At 44.0% G+C, this 18,532-nt stretch overlaps 1 protein-coding gene across 1 annotated transcript in view; it reads right to left on the bottom strand.

Moving 5' to 3' along the window:
- Nucleotides 1-18,532, bottom strand: part of SLF2 (SMC5-SMC6 complex localization factor 2) — a 393,983-nt gene that overhangs the window by 236,381 nt on the left and 139,070 nt on the right. Inside the window, exon 10 of the mRNA XM_069239517.1 lies at nt 17,409-17,484. Within this exon, the coding sequence (XP_069095618.1) occupies nt 17,409-17,484 (76 nt within the window). The remainder of the gene's footprint in view (nt 1-17,408; nt 17,485-18,532) is intronic.

Genomic DNA, 18,532 nt, shown 5'->3' with positions numbered 1-18,532 from the left:
TTATAGTGGGTCCTGGTCCGGAGCTTTATATTTTTTAGGGATCCGTGATGGAGCTGCTTGTAATGCAGCTGGAATCAAGAAAAGTTGCATGGCCGGTTCTAAAAGGCCTGGAACTAGAGGTAAAGGTGGTCTTGATACCGCTCTGTGATGGAGAGTACGAAGGTGGCTGATGTCAAAGTTGTGGGCATGGGAATATCTATACTGAGTTTTGATGAGCCTCTAACCAATACGTTGTATAATGGTGTAATACCTAATTGGAAAAACTCTTCCAGGGGTGTATCTGTTAATGCTGGTGAATACTCTTTCACCGAGGAGCGAAAGTTGGTGACTAGCTGGGAGATCTGTCTTCACCTTGATGTGGAATGATGAAATCTAAGGGATCTTGAAGTAGATCTGGTTCTGTCAGGCGACTGATCTATGTCTTAGAGGACACCTAGCTCTTCAAGGAGAACTAGGCACAGGTGAGTATGTGTGTGAAACTTTCTAGCCAACGTGGAGAACTATTCAGTCTCTCAGAAGGAGTAGTTGGAGAACCAGATTGTGTTACAATGATGTTGATGGTATAAGTTGTGCCTCTGAGGACGTCAAACGAGCTCTTGATGTTGATGGGGCTCGAGAAACAGTCTGCAGATTGTTCTGGCTGTTTCGACGTCGACCAGTGCATTCTCAACGTCAATGAATGTCATATCTTCTTTGACGGTTTAACCTTCCTCGATGTCAACAGGTGTTTCAATGTCAACGGCTGCAGTAACCTCAACGGTGATGCCCCTTGATGGTGATCTTGCTGCTAACGAGCATTTCTACAACAACGTCTGCTTCGACGTCAAAGGATGATGGGACTTGGACGTAGATGGGATTCTCGATGTCGATGTACATTAGGACTTCGAGTGGCAAGTGTGCTCTGACACCACTCTTGATGTCCATCTTGACACCATTAGCGAGCAAACAGCTATGTCCCTAGAGTGGGCAACCTGGGACATAGCAGGAGCTGGCCATGGGGGTGAAAGTCCCCAGGACCATATATGGCTTCTGGAAAGGAGGGGGGGAGGGAGGAAGGGGCACAGCTCCCCTCCTTTGTTGCTCATGGGCCGGCCCAGGAGAGGCAGTGGTCCCCGGGGCTGTATATGATCCCCCCCCTCACTTTTCAAAACTTTTTTTGACCATGGGGAGGTGCTGGTCCATGGGGTGTCCGTGAGCCAGCCCCCTTACTTCAACCCCCTTACTTTCTACTTAGCCCAGGGTAGGGACACGATGGGTGCGGGAGACCCCCACCCCCCAATCATTATTGCTAACGTGGTCCCAGGGAGGCGGTGGTCACTACGCCCCGTGTTTGGGGGTGGGGAGGCAGGGGTGTCCACTCAGCCCCCATTACTCATTACAGTAATTTAGCCCTGGGGAGGTGGAGGTCCCCTTCCTTTTTTTTTTTTTTTAAATGCACCCATGGCCTGCGCAAGCTTCCCTATCCCCTCCCCCCCTCTTTATTGCTCACGTGGTTCCAGGGAGGCAAGGGTACTGCGATTTAGCCCCGTGGAGGTGGTGGTGGTGGTTCCCAGGGCTCCAAGAGCCTCAGGAGGGGGGGGGGGGCCCATGTGTCCCCTCCATTTTTCTTTTCTAAATAATGCCCCCAGGACCTGGCCCACCTGGGATATATATATTTTTTTTACACAAGCGTCCTCAGGTAACTATAACGCACGCCTTTGCCATGCACAGCTAATTACTCCACATACTATATCACTGAACATTTGCAATAAAATTATTGATGAGACAACTGTGCATGACCTGCAGTTTATTCATCAAATATTTTACTGCAAATATTACATTGATATTATCAATGATGTTATCAAAGATGTTATGAGTGCCGTGATTTGTGGATTAATTAGCAGTGCATGGTGGGGGTGTAAGTTATAGTTACCTTAGGGAGCAAGTTATAGTTACTTGAAAGTACTGTAACTGCTGAATTTCTATGGTTTTCTATGAGTGAATTCAGAACCTAACTATAACGTCCCTGTAACCTTTTTTTTTTTTTTTTTTAACTAATAAATATATACACACACACACACATATATGGAAAATGTCACTTACCCAGTGTACATCTGTTCGTGGCATGAGATGCTGCAGATTCACATGCTGTGCATTATCCTGCCATCTAGTGTTGGGTTACAAGTTGTTTTTCTTCGAAGAAGTCTTTTCGAGTCACGAGACCGAGGGACTCCTCCCTTTCGGCTCCATTGCGCATGGGAGTCGACTCCATCATAGATTGTTTTCCCGCAGAGGGTGAGGTAGGAGTTGTGTATATAGTAAAAGTGCCCATGCAATGGAGTGAGTATGTATGTACATAATGTGTATAAAAATAGTATATATTTACAAATTTACAAATGTACAAGTTTCATCAACTTATAACGGCTACAGGCTCCCGGGGAGGCGGGAGGGCGCATGTGAATCTGCAGCGTCTCATGCCACGAACAGATGTACACTGGGTAAGTGACATTTTCCGTTCTATGGCATATGTAGCTGCAGATACACATGCTGTGCATAGACTAGTAAGCAGTTATCTCCCCAAAAGTGGTGGCTTAGCCTGTAGGAGTTGAAGTTGTCTGAAATAATGTTCTTAATACAGCCTGTCCTACTGTGGCTTGTTGTGTTGTTAACACATCTACACAGTAATGTTTTGTGAATGTATGAGGCGTAGACCATGTGGCTGCCTTACAGATTTCTGTCATAGGTATATTTCCTAGAAAGGCCATTGTGGCGCCTTTCTTCCTAGTGGAGTGCGCCTTTGGCGTAATAGGCAGATCTCTTTTTGCTTTGATATAGCAGGTCTGAATACATTTCACTATCCATCTGGCAATGCCTTATTTGGATATTGGATTTCCTGCATGATGTTTTTGGAAGGCTACAAACAATTGTTTTGTCTTGCGAAATTGTTTTGTTCTATCAATGTAATACATTAGTGCGCTTTTGATGTCTAACGTATGTAAGGCTCTTTCAGCTACCAAGTCTGGTTGTGGGGAAAAAAAAGGGAGTTCCACTGTTTGGTTTAGGTGGAACAGTGATATAACTTTTGGTAAGAACTTTGGATTTGTATGGAGAACCACTTTATGTTTATGTATAAAGGGTTCTCGTATAGTGAATGCTTGTATTTCACTTACTCTTCTAAGAGATGTGATAGCTATTAGAAAGGCTACTTTCCAGGTTAAGTACTGCATCTCACAAGAGTGCATGGGTTCAAATGGTGGACCCATGAGTCGTGTTAATACAATATTGAGGTTCCACGAGGGAACTGGTGGTGTTCTTGGGGGTATGATTCTTTTTAAACCCTCCATAAATGCTTTGATGGCTGGGATTCTAAAGAGTGATGTTGAATGTGTAATCTGCAGATAGGCAGATATTGCTGTGAGATGTATTTTGATAGAAGAAAATGCTAATTTTGATTTTTGTAAGTGCAATAAATAGCTTACAATGTTTTTTTGCAGAAGCATGTAGTGGTTGAATTTGATTATTATGGCAGTAATAAACAAATCTTTTCCATTTGTTTGCGTAACAATGTCTTGTAGTAGGTTTCCTAGCTTGCTTAATGACCTCCATACATTCTTGTGTAAGGTCTAAATGTCCAAATTCTAAGACTTCAGGAGCCAGATTGCTAGATTGAGCGATGCTGGATTCGGGTGTCTAATCTGCTGTTTGTGTTGAGTTAACAGATCTGGTGTGTTTGGTAGTTTGATATGAGGTACTACTGACAGGTCCAGTAATGTTGTATACCATGGTTGGCGAGCCCAGGTTGGTGATATTAGTAGTAGTTTGAGTTTGTTTTGACTCAATTTGTTTACCAGATAAGGAAGGAGAGGGAGAGGGGGAAAAGCGTAGGCAAATATCCCTGACCAACTCATCCATAACGCATTGCCTTTGGACTGAGGGTGTGGATACCTGGACGCAAAGTTTTGGCATTTTGCGTTTTCTTTTGTTGCAAATAGGTCTATTTCTGGTGTTCCCCAGCGTAGAAAGTAAGTTTGTAGTATCTGGGGATGAATTACCCATTTGTGTGTCTGTTGGTGAGCTCGACTGAGATTGTCGGCCAACTGGTTTTGCATCCCTGGGATGTATTGTGCTATTAGGCGAATGTGATTGTGAATCGCCCAATGCCAAATCTTCTGTGCTAAGAGACACAGTTGTGATGAGTGTGTCCCTCCTTGTTTGTTTAAGTAATACATTGTTGTCATGTTGTATGTTTTGACAAGAATGTGTTTGTGAACTATTAGCGGTTGAAATGCTTTCAATGCTAGAAACACTGCTAACAGCTCTAAATGATTTATATGCAGTTGCCTTTGTTGAACGTCCCATTGTCCCTGTATACTGTGATGGTTGAGGTGTGCTCCCCACCCTATCATGGAAGCATCTGTTGTGATCACGTATTGAGGCACTGGGTCTTGGACTGACCGCCCTTGGTTTAAATTTATAGGATTCCACCATTGAAGCGAGAAGTGTGTTTGGCGGTCTATCAACACTAGATCTTGAAGTTGACCCTGTGCTTGTGTCCATTGTGTTGCTAGGCACTGTTGTAAGGGCCTCATGTGTAGTCTTGCGGTTGGGACAATGGCTATGCATGAAGACATCATGCCTAGGAGTTTCATTACAGACCTCACTTGATAGTGTTGGTTTGGGTACATGTTCAGTATTACATTTTGGACTGCTTGTACCCTTTGTGGACTTGGAGTGGCAATCTTCTTTTGTGTGTTGAATGTTGCTCCTAAGTATTGTTGTATTTGACACGGCTGTAGATGTGATTTTTGGTAGTTTATAGAGAACCCTAGTTTGTGAAGGGTTTCTATGACGTATTTTGTGTGTAGAAGACACTGTTGCTGAATGCTGGTTTTTATGAACCAATCGTCTAAGTAAGGGAATACGTGCATGTGCTGTCTCCTGATGTGAGCGGCTACTACTGCCAGGCATTTTGTGAATACACTTGGGGCTGTTGTTATGCCGAATGGTAACACTTTGAATTGGTAATGCACGCCTTGGATTACAAACCTCAAGTATTTCCTGTGGGAAGGATGTATGGGTATGTGAAAATAAGCATCCTTGAGATCTAATGTTGACATGTAGTCTTCTTGTTTGAGCAACGGAATCACGTCTTGAAGTGTCACCATGTAAAAGTGATCTGATTTGATGTAAAGATTCAGTGTTCTGAGGTCTAATATGGGTCTCAGTGTTTTGTCCTTTTTTGGAATTAAGGATATACAGGGAGTAAACATCTGTTCCTTTTTGATGGTTGGGTACTAGTTCTATTGCTTCTTTTTGTAATAATGCTTGGGCTTCTAGTTGTAACAGGTCTAAGTGTTGTTTGGACATATTGTGTGCTCTTGGAGGCACATCTGGTGGCAAATGTAGGAATTCTATGCAATAACCATGTTGGATAATGGCTAGGACCCACACGTCCGTAGTTATGTGTTCCCAGTTGTGGTAATCTGTAAGTCTCCCCCCCACTGTGTTGTGAGGTGGGGGTTTGTGACATTGAAGTCACTGTTTAGTTTGTGGGGTTTTTGGGCTCTGGAATTTCCCTCTTGTTTTAGGGAACTGTCCACCCCTATATTGTCCTCGAAAACCTCCTCTCTGATACTGGCCCTGATATGTGGGTCTGACTTGTGAGGTGGAAGGCTCTGTGGTTTGGGCCCGAAACCCCCTCTAAAGTGCAGCTTCATAAAAGTGCCTCTGCTATGTGGGGAGCAGAGCGCGCCCATGGCTTTGGCCGTGTCCGTGTCTTTTTTCAGTTTTTCTATCGCCGTATCCACCTCCGGCCCAAATAATTGTTGCTCATTGAAAGGCATATTCAGCACAGCCTGCTGAATTTCGGGCTTAAATCCGGAGGTCCGTAGCCATGCGTGTCTCCGAATGGTTACCGCCGTGTTTACTGTCCTGGCCGCCGTGTCTGCTGAGTCCATAGATGACCTTATTTGGTTGTTGGAGATAGTTTGGCCCTCCTCGACAACCTGTTGGGCACGTTTCTGGAAGTCTTTGGGAAGGTGTTGAATGAGATGTTGCATTTCATCCCAATGTGCCCTGTCGTATCTTGCCAGTAGAGCTTGAGAATTGGCAATTCGCCATTGGTTGGCTGCCTGTGCTGCCACCCTCTTGCCGGCTGCATCGAATTTCCGACTTTCTTTGTCGGGCGGTGGTGCGTCTCCAGAAGTTTGTGAGTTTGCCCTTTTCCGGGCTGCTCCTACTACCACCGAATCAGGAGTTAACTGTTGTGTGATGTACACAGGGTCAGTAGGGGGAGGTTTATATTTCTTCTCCACCCTAGGCGTGATGGCTCTGCCTTTGACTGGGTCCTGAAACACTTGTTTGGCGTGTTTTAATATGCCTGGCAGCATTGGCAAGCTTTGGTATTGGCTGTGCGTAGATGACAGGGTGTTGAACAAGAAGTCATCTTCTATGGGCTCTGCATGCAATGCTACATTATGAAAGGTAGCTGCCCTGGAAACCACCTGCATGTAAGCAGTACTGCCCTCAGGTGGTGAAGGTCTTGCCGGGTAGCAATCAGGACTATTGTCAGAGACCGGTGCATCATACAAATCCCATGCATCCAGGTCATCTTGGCTCATCCCTGTGTGTGTTGGTGACTGCATCATTGGGGGTGTTGCTACCGGGGGACAGATGTAGCGACTGTGTTGGTGGTGTTTTTTCTTTAGGCACTTTTGCTTTTGGCTGCATTTCCGCCTCTTGGAATGCGAGCTTCTGCTTCATCTTTATTGGAGGAAGAGTTCTGATTTTCCCTGTGTCTTTTTGTATATGGAGCCTCCTCTGGGTATGGTCTGGCTCTCCCATGTCCAGTTCTTGTTCAAATCTGTGACCTTGTAATTGTGTGGAAAGGCCTTGTTCCTCTGTATAGGAGCTTTGTTTCGGCTCCAAGGCTGCATGTTTCGGCACCTAAATATTTTCGACAGTCTTTTTTGGCTCAGAGGAAACCTTTTTGACTTTCGGGGTGCCGAACTCTCAGTGCCGAGTCTCTTCGGAGCCGGTATCTCGACCGGAGTCGGATGTCTTCGGCTGCTGGGAGGCCTATTTCGGTGCCGATGTTTGGTCACCGTGTTTTCGGGTTAAGCCATGGCCTATTGGCGGTGGCATCCCCTTGGCCCTCATTATTTTCGAGTGAGTTTTTGCCAGGGCTGGTTCACTCACAGTTTGCTGCGTCTTCGGCTGCTCACTCTCGGACTCGTCAGAGTCCAAATCTCGAATAGAGAATCTCTCCTCTTCTTCGACGTCGGTGTGCCCGGCCCGTGTCGACGCCATCTGAAGTCTTCAAGCTCTTCGATCCCGCAGTGTTTTCTTGGATCGAAATGCCCGACAGGCCTCGAAGTATCCTCTTTGTGTTCGGGGGACAAACACAGATTACAGACCAAGTGTTGGTCTGTACAAGGATACTTTGCGTGGCAGTTGGGGCAGAAGCGGAAGGGGGTCCGGTCCATGAGGTTTGAAGATGGACGCGGTCGGGCCGACCAGGCCCCACCGAGGAATGGAAGCCCCGAAGGGCCGCCGGAGCTCTTCTTTCCTCGGTGTCGATGTGTTAGAACTAATCCGGTAACGAGCACAAACAATACAGTCTAATTTTCCGATGGATAACTATCTTTTCCGAACCGAAATACGGAGCAAAGAGGAACACGTCCGAACCCGATGGCGGAAAGAAAACAATCCAAGATGGAGTCGACGCCCATGCGCAATGGAACCAAAAGGGAGGAGTCACTCGGTCTCGTGACTCGAAAAGACTTCTTCAAAGAAAAACAACTTGTAACACTCCGAGCCCAACACTAGATGGCAGGATAATGTACAGCATGTGTATCTGCAGCTACACATGCCATCGAACCTATATATATATATATATATATATATATGGAAAATGTCACTTACCCAGTGTACATCTGTTTGTGGCATGTTCCGCTGCAGATTCACATGCTATGCACAGGTCCTGCCATCTAGTGTTGGGCTCGGAGTGTTCAAAGTTGTTTTTCTTCGAAGAAGTCTTTTCGAGTCACGGGACCGAGTGACTCCTCCTTTTCGGCTCCATTGCGCATGGGCATCGACTCCATCTTAGATTGTTTTCCCGCAGAGGGTAAGGTAGGAGTGATAAGAGTATAAAGAAAGAAATGTCCATGCAATGGAAAGGAGATTTATATACATATGTACAAATTTAAATGTAACTTAAACGGCTACAGGCTCCCGGGGAGGGCGCATGTGAATCTGCAGCGGAACATGCCACAAACAGATGTACACTGGGTAAGTGACATTTTCCGTTCGATGGCATGTGTAGCTACAGATACACATGCTATGCATAGACTACAAAGCAGTTCTCCTCCCTTAAGCGGTGGTCAGCCTGTAGGAGTTGAAGTTGTTTGAAATAGTGTTCTTAGTACAGCCTGTCCTACTGTGGCTTGTTGTGTTGCTAACACATATACACAGTAATGTTTGGTAAATGTATGGGGTGTTGACCAAGTAGCTGCTTTACAGATTTCTGTCATTGGTATATTTTCCAAAAATGCCATTGTTGTGCCTTTTTTCCTAGTGGAATGTGTTTTTGGTGTTATTGACAGCTGTCTTTTAGCCTTTAGGTAACAAATTTGGATACATTTTACTATCCATCTGGCTATGCCTTGTTTTGATTTAGGAATACCAGTATAGGGTTTTTGGAATGCGACAAACAGCTGTTTAGTCTTTCTGAATGATTTTGTTCTGTCAATGTAATACATTAAAGCTCTTTTAATATCTAATGTATGTAGTGCTCTCTCTGCCACTGAGTCTGGCTGTGGGAAGAAGATTGGAAGTTCCACTGTTTGATTGAAATGAAACGGTGAAATGACTTTAGGTAGTTATTTTGGGTTTGTGCGAAGTACTATGCTACTTTCCATGTTAAGAACTGAATTTGACAGGAGTGCATGGGTTCAAAGGGTGGACCCATGAGTCGTGTGAGTACAATATTAAGATTCCATGATGGTACTGGTGGAGTTCTTGGAGGTATGATACGTTTTAGACCGTCCATGAAAGCTTTGATGACAGGCACTGTAAATAGAGATTTGTTTTGTATATTTTGCAAAAAAGCAGAAATTGCTGTGAGATATATTTTAATGGATGAAAAAGCTAAATTGGCTTTTTGTAGATGGAGTAAATAACCTACAATGTCTTGTATGGTTGCGTCAAGGGGTGTTATGTGTTTGGATTGGCAGTAGAAAACAAATCTTTTCCATTTGTTTGCATAACACTGCCTGGTGGTGGGTTTTCTTGCTTGTTTAATCACTCCCATACATTCTGGTGGAAGTTGTAGATATCCAAACTCTAAGAATTCAGGAGCCAGATTGCCAGATTGAGTATTTCTGGATTGGGGTGCCTGATTTGTTGTTTGTTTCGTGTCAACAGGTCCGGCCTGTTTGGAAGTTTGATGTGTGGTACTAGTGACAGGTCTAATAATGTTGTGTACCATGGTTGACGTGCCCACGTTGGTGCTATAAGTATGAGTTTGAGTTTGTTTTTGACGCAGTTTGTTGACCAGAAATGGAATGAGCAGGAGAGGGGGGGGGGAGCGTAAGCAAATATCCCTGACCAGTTGATCCATAGAGCATTGCCCTTGGATCGTGGGTGTGGGTACCTGGACGTGAAGTTTTGGCATTTTGAGTTGTGGTTGGTTGTGAACAGATCTATGTCTGGTGTTCCCCACTGGCGAAAGTATTTGTGAAGCACTTGGGGGTGAATTTCCCACTCGTGTGTTTGTTGATGATCTCGGCTGAGGTCATCTGCCAATTGATTGTGAATCCCTGGAATATATTGAGCTACCAGGTGAATGTTGCTGTGAATTGCCCAATGCCAATTTATTTGTGCCAGAAGGCAAAGTTGTGATGAGTGGGTTCCTCCTTGTTTGTTTAAATAGTACATTGTTGTCATATTGTCTCTTCTGATAAGAATGTGTTTGTGAACAAGAAGAGGTTGCAAATATCTTAGTGCTAGGGACACTGCTAGCAGTTCTAAGTGAATTATGTGAAGATTTTTTTGTTTGGTGTCCCATTGTCCCTGAATGTTGTGATTGTTGAGATGTGCTACCCATCCAATCATTGATGCATCTGTTGTAAGAATGGCGTGAGGCACAAGGTCTTGAAATGGCCGCCCTTTGCTTCAATTTGTGGAATTCCACCACTGAAGCGATATCTAAGTTTGGCGGTCTATCAACACTAGATCTTGAAGATGACCATGTGCCTGCGACCATTGTTTTGCAAGGCACTGTTGTAAGGGCCGCATGTTTAATCTTGCGTTTGGGACAATGGTGATGCATGATGCCATCATGCCCAACAGTTTCATTACAAATTTGACTGTGTACTGTTGGTTTGGCTGGATTTTTGGCAATATGCTGTGGAACGATTGTACCCTTTGTGGACTTGGGCTTGCAAGTGCTCTTTGGGTGTTTAATGTGGCTCCTAAATACTGCTGAATTTGTGCTGGTTGTAGGTGCGATTTGTGGTAGTTTATTGAGAACCCTAGTGTGTGTAGGGTGTTTATTACATACCGTGTATGATGTTGGCACTGTGTTTGAGTGTTGGCTTTTATTAGCTAGTCGCCGAGACATGGAAAGACGTGTATATGTTGTCTCCTTATGTATGCTGCGACTATGGCAAGGCATTTTGTAAATACCCTGGAAGCTGTTGTTATCCCGAAAGGTAACACTTTGAATTGGTAATGTTTTCCTTGTATTACAAACCTGAGATATTTTCTGTGGGCTGGATGGATGGGTATGTGAAAATACACATCTTTTAGATCCAGTGATGCCATAAAATCTTGCTGTTGTAGCAGTGGGACTACATCTTGTAGTGTTACCATGTGAAAGTGTTCTGATCTGATGTAGAGATTGAGAGTCCTGAGATCTAGTATTGGTCTCAATTTTTTGTCCTTTTTGGGAATGAGAAAATACAGGGAGTAAACCCCTGTTCCTTTCTGATGATGTGGCACAAGTTCTATGGCTTGTTTGAGTAATAGTGCCTGTATTTCTGTTTGCAACATTGAAATGTGTTGAGATGGGAGTTTGTGCGTTTTTGGGGGAATATCTGGAGGAGTTTGTGTGAACTCTATGCAGTAACCATGATGGATAATGGATAACACCCAATTGTCTGTTGTGATGGGTAACCAGTGGTTATGGAACTTTTGTAGTCTTCCTCCCACAGGGCAAGTGTTGTGAGGGAAGATGTTGGTAAAGTCACTGTTTGGCATGAGTGGCTTGCTTTGAGGGCTGGTATTTTCCTCTAGATCTAGGAAATTGTCCTCTGTAGGTTCCCCGAATCCCCCCCTCCCTGGTTTTGCATCTGGTAAGAGGGTTTGGTTTGGGAGGTAGATGGCTCTGATGGTTGGGGTCTAAAGCCTCCCCTATTTTGGGGCTTTCGAAATGAGCCTCTGTATTGGGATGAGTAAAGCGCCACCATAGCTTTGGCAGTGTCGGCGTCTTTTTTTCATTTTGTCAATGGCTGTATCAACCTGTGTGCCGAAGAGTTGTTGCTCGTTAAAAGGCATGTTGAGGACAGCCTGCTGGATTTCAGGTTTAAATCCTGATGACCTAAGCCATGAGTGTCCCCTAATGGTGACAGCTGTATTAATAGTTCTTGCGGCTGTGTCTGCGGAGTCTAACGCTGACCTGATCTGGTTGTTTGTGATTGCTTGTCCCTCTTCTACTATTTGCTGGGCTCTCTTCTGTTGGTCCTTGGGGAGATGCTGAATAATGTCTTTCGTCTCATCCCAGTGAGCCCTGTCATACCTGGCCATTAGGGCCTGAGAATTGGCTATATGCCATTGATTAGCTGCCTGTGATGACACCCTTTTACCTGCAGCACTGAATTTTTTACTTTCTTTATCCAGAGGGGGTGCGTCCCCAGAGGACTGGGAGTTAGACCTCTTCCTTGCTGCGCTGACCACTACGGAATCTGGGGATTGCTGTTGGGTAATAAAAATTGGGTCTGAGGGTGGTGGCTTATATTTCTTTTCTACCCTTGGAGTTATAGCTCTTGCCTTAACTGGTTCCTGGCAGATTTGATGTGCATGTTTTAACATGCCAGGAAGCATGGGTAGACTCTGGTATGTGGCGTGAGTTGAGGACAATGTGTTAAATAAGAAGTCATCCTCAAGAGGTTCTGTGTGCATGGCTACGTTGTGGAATGCCGCTGCCCCAGCTAGAACCTGTGTATATGAGGTGCTATCCTCAGGGGGTGATGGCTTTGATGGATAGCACTCTGGACTATTATCTGAAACTGGATCATCACAGAGGTCCCATGGATCAGTGTCATCGTGTTGTGACTGTACAGTGTGTGATGGAGACTGTGCAGTGGGGGTAGCAGGCGGGGAGACAGTTAGGTGAGGAGAATGAGGAGGAGACTGGTGAGGTGAAAATTAAGGAGGCAGAGATTTTTCTCTTGGTTTTGGCACTTTAGCCGGTGGCTGATCAGTGTCCAAACGTCCATGGAAGGCCAGTTTCCTGTTTGTTCTTAGAGGAGGAGCAGTGAGGATTTTGCCAGTGTCTTTATGGATTTGAATTCTGGCCTGTTTCTCGTCAAAATCCTCCATTTGTGTGAGTTCTTCATCAAATGTTTGGCTTTCTTTTAATTGCTTTCAAAGTCCATGCGTATGTGTGCTTCCAAAGTCCATGTGTATGTGTGCTTTTTCAGCTCCAAAGCTGGCTTCTTCTGGGTTGAAGGGCCTGAAGTACTTTTTGGCCTCGGTTCCGAAAGTGACTTTCGGGGTTTAGACTCGATGGGTCGGTGCCTTATAATTTCAGAGCCTGTGCCTTGGCTCGAGTCCGAAGGCTTTGCTGTTGGTGTGGCCTTTCTCGGTGCCGAAGATGTTGCTTGGTCACCTGTAGTTTCCTTACGGGTGGAGCCATGGCCTTCTGACAGTGGCGTCCCAGAGGCCTTGTATTTGGGCTTGGATTGGGTCAGCGCAAGCGTACTCACGTGCTGGCCCGATGTTATTTGTCGGTCGATGTCGGACTCGTGTTCGGAATCAGACCCCCAAACGGAGACGGCGGTGTGGATCATCTCCTCCTCTTCTGTGTCGAGGCGTTCGGTGCTTCTGGACGCCATCTCTAACCTTTGCGCTCTTCGGTCTCTTAGAGACTTTTTCGAGCAGAAGGATCTACAGGCCTCGCAAGTATCCTCTCGGTGATCCCGAGATAAACACAGGTTACAAACTAGATGTTGGTCCATGTAGGGATACTTGGCGTGGCACCGAGGGCAGAATCTAAACGTGGTCTGGTCCATGAGGCTTCGACGATACAAGTTGGGCGCGGGTGCCCCGAAGGGCAAGTAGAGATTTGTATCCGCCGGTACCGAGGTGTTGATGATAGATGGTACTCGATCGAAAACAATACTGACGAATGTAGAGAGTTTGTAATATTTTTCCGACTCGAACAACCGGAGTGAAAAGAAACACGTCCGAACACAATGGCGGAAAGAAAACAATCTAAGATGGAGTCGATGGCCATGCGCAATGGAGCCGAAAAGGAGAAGTCACTCAGTCCCGTGACTCGAAAAGACTTCTTTGAAGAAAAACAACTTGTAACACTCCGAGCCCAACACTAGATGGCAGGACCTGTGCATAGCATGTGTATCTGCAGCTACACATGCCATTGAACATACATATATTATTTTTTTGAGGAAGGGGGGAGTAACCTTTAAACTCCTTATTTTTTTTTTTTTTTAAACCCCTTACCTGCCTTTACCTCTTCCAACCCCTGAACCCCCAAGAACCCCTTACCTCCCTTTACCACTACCCACCCTGAACCCTAAACAAAACACCTTACCATCCCTTACCACTATAGCCCGAAGCCTAAAAAACACTTTACTACCCTTCATATCCTGAACTCCTAACCATCTCTTAACCCCTAAAACCTCCTTTTTGTAAATTACATCATAATGAGATTTTTTTTTTTAAATCCTACGTGCGTAGCAAAGTACTACTTGGTAAAGTAAAAAAAATAATAAACTGCCACGATGGCACTTATGTGAATGGTACTACATGCATGGTAATGTCCTGCAGGGTAAAGACCATGGGATAAACACTTAATACCCCTTTTCTCACAGTAGGAAAGCAGTGATACAGTCTCTCATTTGAGCTCAGTTTTTTCCTAATTGTACGACCCCTTTCTTGATCACGTGAGATCATGGAACCAGGCACTGGCCAGAGCAGCAATGTCAGCTGTTGCATAGTTCACATTTTTTGGGAAGGTTCCTTCAAGCAAATACTTCACGGTTACTGCATGATCAGTTCTTAAGAGGGCCATGAGGTGGCAGCCCATAATTTGGCTGAGCAGTGGAGTGGGGACTCATTTGCACTCATTCACTAACAAGCACACACACATACATACTCACACCCACTTATCCACATGCACACTCACCAACACCCAAACAAGCACACACATACGCCCAAACCCATTCACGGCACACAAGCACAGATACACATACATTCATACATGCATACATTTGTACAACATCAAGAAGCTGGGCTGTGGTGGAGACACTGGGTGGCAGGCGGAGCAGCAGAAAGGATGTGGGGGTTTCTGGAGACTTCAGGGAAGGACAGGATGGGAACTCCACCACCTGCTCTCACTGGCTGAACTTGCCAGTGGTCAGCCAATGAGAGGAGGACATTCCCTAACATGTCACAGAGTGGGATGAGGTAAGTGGGAGTTCCTGAACGGCCCTTAATGACTGACCATGTATGGAGCCATGAAAACCATTATACCTTCCTGAGACAGTTTCAGTAAGCTCAGGCAGAATTCTTTGTAGGGCAAGTGAAATCCTATGTGTCTTCAGGTGTGGTTAGGAAGGGAAAAGAGTTGCAGAGCTGCAATCAATCTGGCAGGGAAACTGCAGACAATCTGAAACAGGATAATCTAATTTCTCCTCCACATCACAGGACACTAACATATAGTACCACTGGGAGTAGAGAAGGAATGGAAATTTGCAGGCTCCTAGGTCATCAGACACACAGGCTACATTGTATAAAGACAACCACTATACTGCTGGCAGGTTGGCGAGCAAAAACTACCCACACATACGCATATGGATTCCCTGCTGCATTCTGTCAGACATTCTTTGAGGATCCTCACTCATCTTGCGATACACACAAAGTACACACACCTTTCAGTCCTTACTCTGAAAGAGGCAAGTCAAAAGCTCCAGTTAAAGGAGACTGTCACAACATTAACACAGGAGAGTTTTGAAGGCATTACCACCAAAGGAGAAAGGCCTGTCCCTTTGCTTCAGACTATGTTGCACCAATGCCAGTGCCACAAGGTTTGATGCAGAAAGTGTCTGTCACTCTTGCTCATTCCAGAAGGACCCACTTTGGGAGCCTACCTAGACTTGCGAGTACCAAGCTCTCAAGGTTCCAGTGTGTGTAATAGGAAGGGCTCAAGCTCTAAATCTATGCAGGGGACTTCATTCCAACACCAGTCCACTAACAGTGTCAACCTCTCACTGAAAGTAAAACATCTTGCTGGTTAGTTCAAAGGAGTTATCACCCAAGTATCTCCTGAAAACCAGGAAAACTCTTTTTACACTATTAGAGTGTTTGCTTATATTTTGGATGGCCAAGAATGAGACAAGAATCAAATTAAGCCAGATGTCATTCCAGATCAGACAAGGAAGCAGGATGGCTATCAAGATGATTCCACTTAATTCCAGAAATGCAAATATTGAAATGGTAAAACACAATGTACCAAGACATGGAATGAAGGATAAACAGCACGCACCCTAGACTTTGTTTTGTAGAGGAATGCCATTATAGTCTGTCTTAAATTCATGGGTGTGAAATTCTTATAGCTCGATGCCCAGGACATACTGTTTGGCATCAAGGACAACAAGTTATTATGTTTAATTTTGTCCTTGGGACAAGTAGGCCCAATCGCCTACATCACAAGCCCACTGTCTTCCAGTTTACAGTACCAATTGATCAGGAAATGACACTGTCTGCAATTAAGGTAATAGTTGTGTCCATATGTTAATGCTGTTTGAACCTGTATTTAGGGTTCATGAACTCAAAGTCTTTATTATTAATGAGGGCACTCTAAGAAAATGCTGTTAGCTCACACTGACAGTAGTTCCTATACTGAGTACACACATTTGCAAAGTTTAGCAATAGAAGGCTACGTATAATGTTCCCAGCATGCTCTCTGGTTTGATGCAAATATTTGCAGAAGCTTGAAAGCAGGGTTGGTGATCTTTGCTTTCAAAAGTAAAGTTCACAAAAATGCAACCAGGAAAAAACGTTTTGTTGACCGACACTGAAATTTCGGTACTATTTCTCTGAACCATCAATCAGTCAAATGCTTTGATGCATGCTAGTATTTCCAAACAATCAGAATGGAGGAATCAGTGTAACTAGTTGCAACAGGATTATGGGAAACTTGGAACTAAAACAAGCATTGGAAAAGCCAACAGGTCTGATATTGGTGGTCAGCTTTTGGTTTTGTCAATGAGTGTCTTGTTTTGATATGGATTTTGTGAATCTTCTTTGTGGTGGGAGCTGCTGGGCCCTCACAATCATAACAAACATTAAAAAATATTTTTGGTCTAAGAAAGCACATCTTACTTTTTGTGCCAATACGGCCCTTGTGAAAGAGCACAATGCTGCCACTCAGAGTGAAGCCAGTCAATAAACAGAGAGAGAGATAGAACTGAAATAAAAACAAAAGGTCCCAATTCTTAAAGAAAATCACAAAAGTGCACCCATGATATATGTCCTTGCATTAGTGCAGATTTACGACTTTCACTAATTCACAAGAATTTATTGAAGTAGGCCAAGAAATGGCAATATTTGTGAACTGCATTTTAGCATGAGCAAACATGCATGTGTAGATTTGCTCATGCAAAACTCTGTTGATCGTTTACAATTTCAGTTTCCATCCAACCACGTTTTCCCAACACAGGATGAAGTTTTACTTCTGCCCTTGTCAGGAGTAAATTTTCTACCATTCTATGCATGGGAAAAGATTTGAGAAGACCAGGTGAAAATCCTAAAAACATGCAAATTTGTAAGTTTGAAAAGACTCGAATGGGCATTCCAACCCAGGAACTATTGCATAACCCTATCTCCAACCCCTGTATGTAGATCTGCTGAAAGGGGGCAAAAATACAGCATTGCTAGAATTCAAAGCCTACAATAGTATGTGCCCTGGCATAATCAGAGAGGCTATTATCAGAGCTCCAATATAATGAGATTGTGCCATAATTTGTCACCACACTACATGGCACATAAAGGGACAAGTGGATTTTTTTTTTTTAACAGGACAGGTAGATTTATGAAGTAACGTGTCCCATGGACAAGTAGATATTGTTTATAAAATTCCACATCCCGTACATTAAACTAATTACCTCTTTTTGTTAGATACTTACAATTGCTAACTGTTACATCCATCAAAGTGTTTAAGATCTGAACTGAAACAATGTAATCCGAATGAACTGACATCATCTGTTAAAAGAGAAAATGGTGAAACCACAATTTACACTTTAGTGATTAAAGTTACCATCACAAGATATAACTATCTAGTTTACAAACATCAGCTGAATAACAGTGATAACAGACTTAAGAAACTTAGGGCCAGATGCATCAAATGGTTTTACCCATTCTGTGTCCATGGGAAAATGCGTTGGTACATATGGTCCTTAATTACTATCTTAGAATTTTCCCTCCTAATTGCATAAGCATATGCTCACTTACTGGACAATATGTCATGGTTAATCACCCATGTTTGCCAGAGGAAAACTAGAACATCCCACCTAATTTATCCAAATTACTAACCCAACCATCTACCTCTCATGTGAAAAGGAGAATTTCCAAGAGTAACATATTGAGTTCCTTTTGATAAACAGCTGCTAGATCAGTATAATTCAAGACACTGGATGCAGGTGAAAATGCCCAAAAATATACTCACTCTTTTAATGGTAATCCCAGTTTCTTTCTACAGACTCTAACAATGTCCCAAGCCTGAGGGCTTGCACCACAGCACAGCATACATACCCAGGCACAAGATTTGGAAGCTGGGCACATGTGCAGCACAACATATACCCCTTTACGTCCCACAAGCTGTCATACCTGAAATATTTTCTGCACCCCAAAGCAGACAGACATGGAGGACTATCTGGGGAGGTGGGGATTAAAGATTATCAGAACAAGCATATTATGAGGAGGATAAATAAGTGATTTTGTGACCGTGGCTCTTCATTTTAGATATATTTCAGAGATACAAATACATTTGTAAATTCCAAGGTTGACAACAGGAAATGATTTACTATAGGTATATGCATGGCATGAATAGTTTATTAAACTGTATACAACTTTATTTTTAATGACGGTCAGGCAAATTGCTAATGACTGCCTAATCCTTGCTCTCAAGATGGGTGTTGCCTTCTCTAAAGATGGGCTTGGCAGACTAAAGAACCTGGGTACATTGCATGCAACTATGAAAGATATCACTGCTAGCGAACCAATGTTACAGGTAACAGCTTTCCTAGCATTT

The sequence above is a fragment of the Pleurodeles waltl genome, chromosome 6 (genome assembly GCF_031143425.1).
Source record: "Pleurodeles waltl isolate 20211129_DDA chromosome 6, aPleWal1.hap1.20221129, whole genome shotgun sequence".
Lineage (NCBI taxonomy): Eukaryota > Metazoa > Chordata > Amphibia > Caudata > Salamandridae > Pleurodeles > Pleurodeles waltl.
Note: the sequence above shows the minus strand (reverse complement) of the source record. Positions and strands in the feature narration are given on the sequence as shown.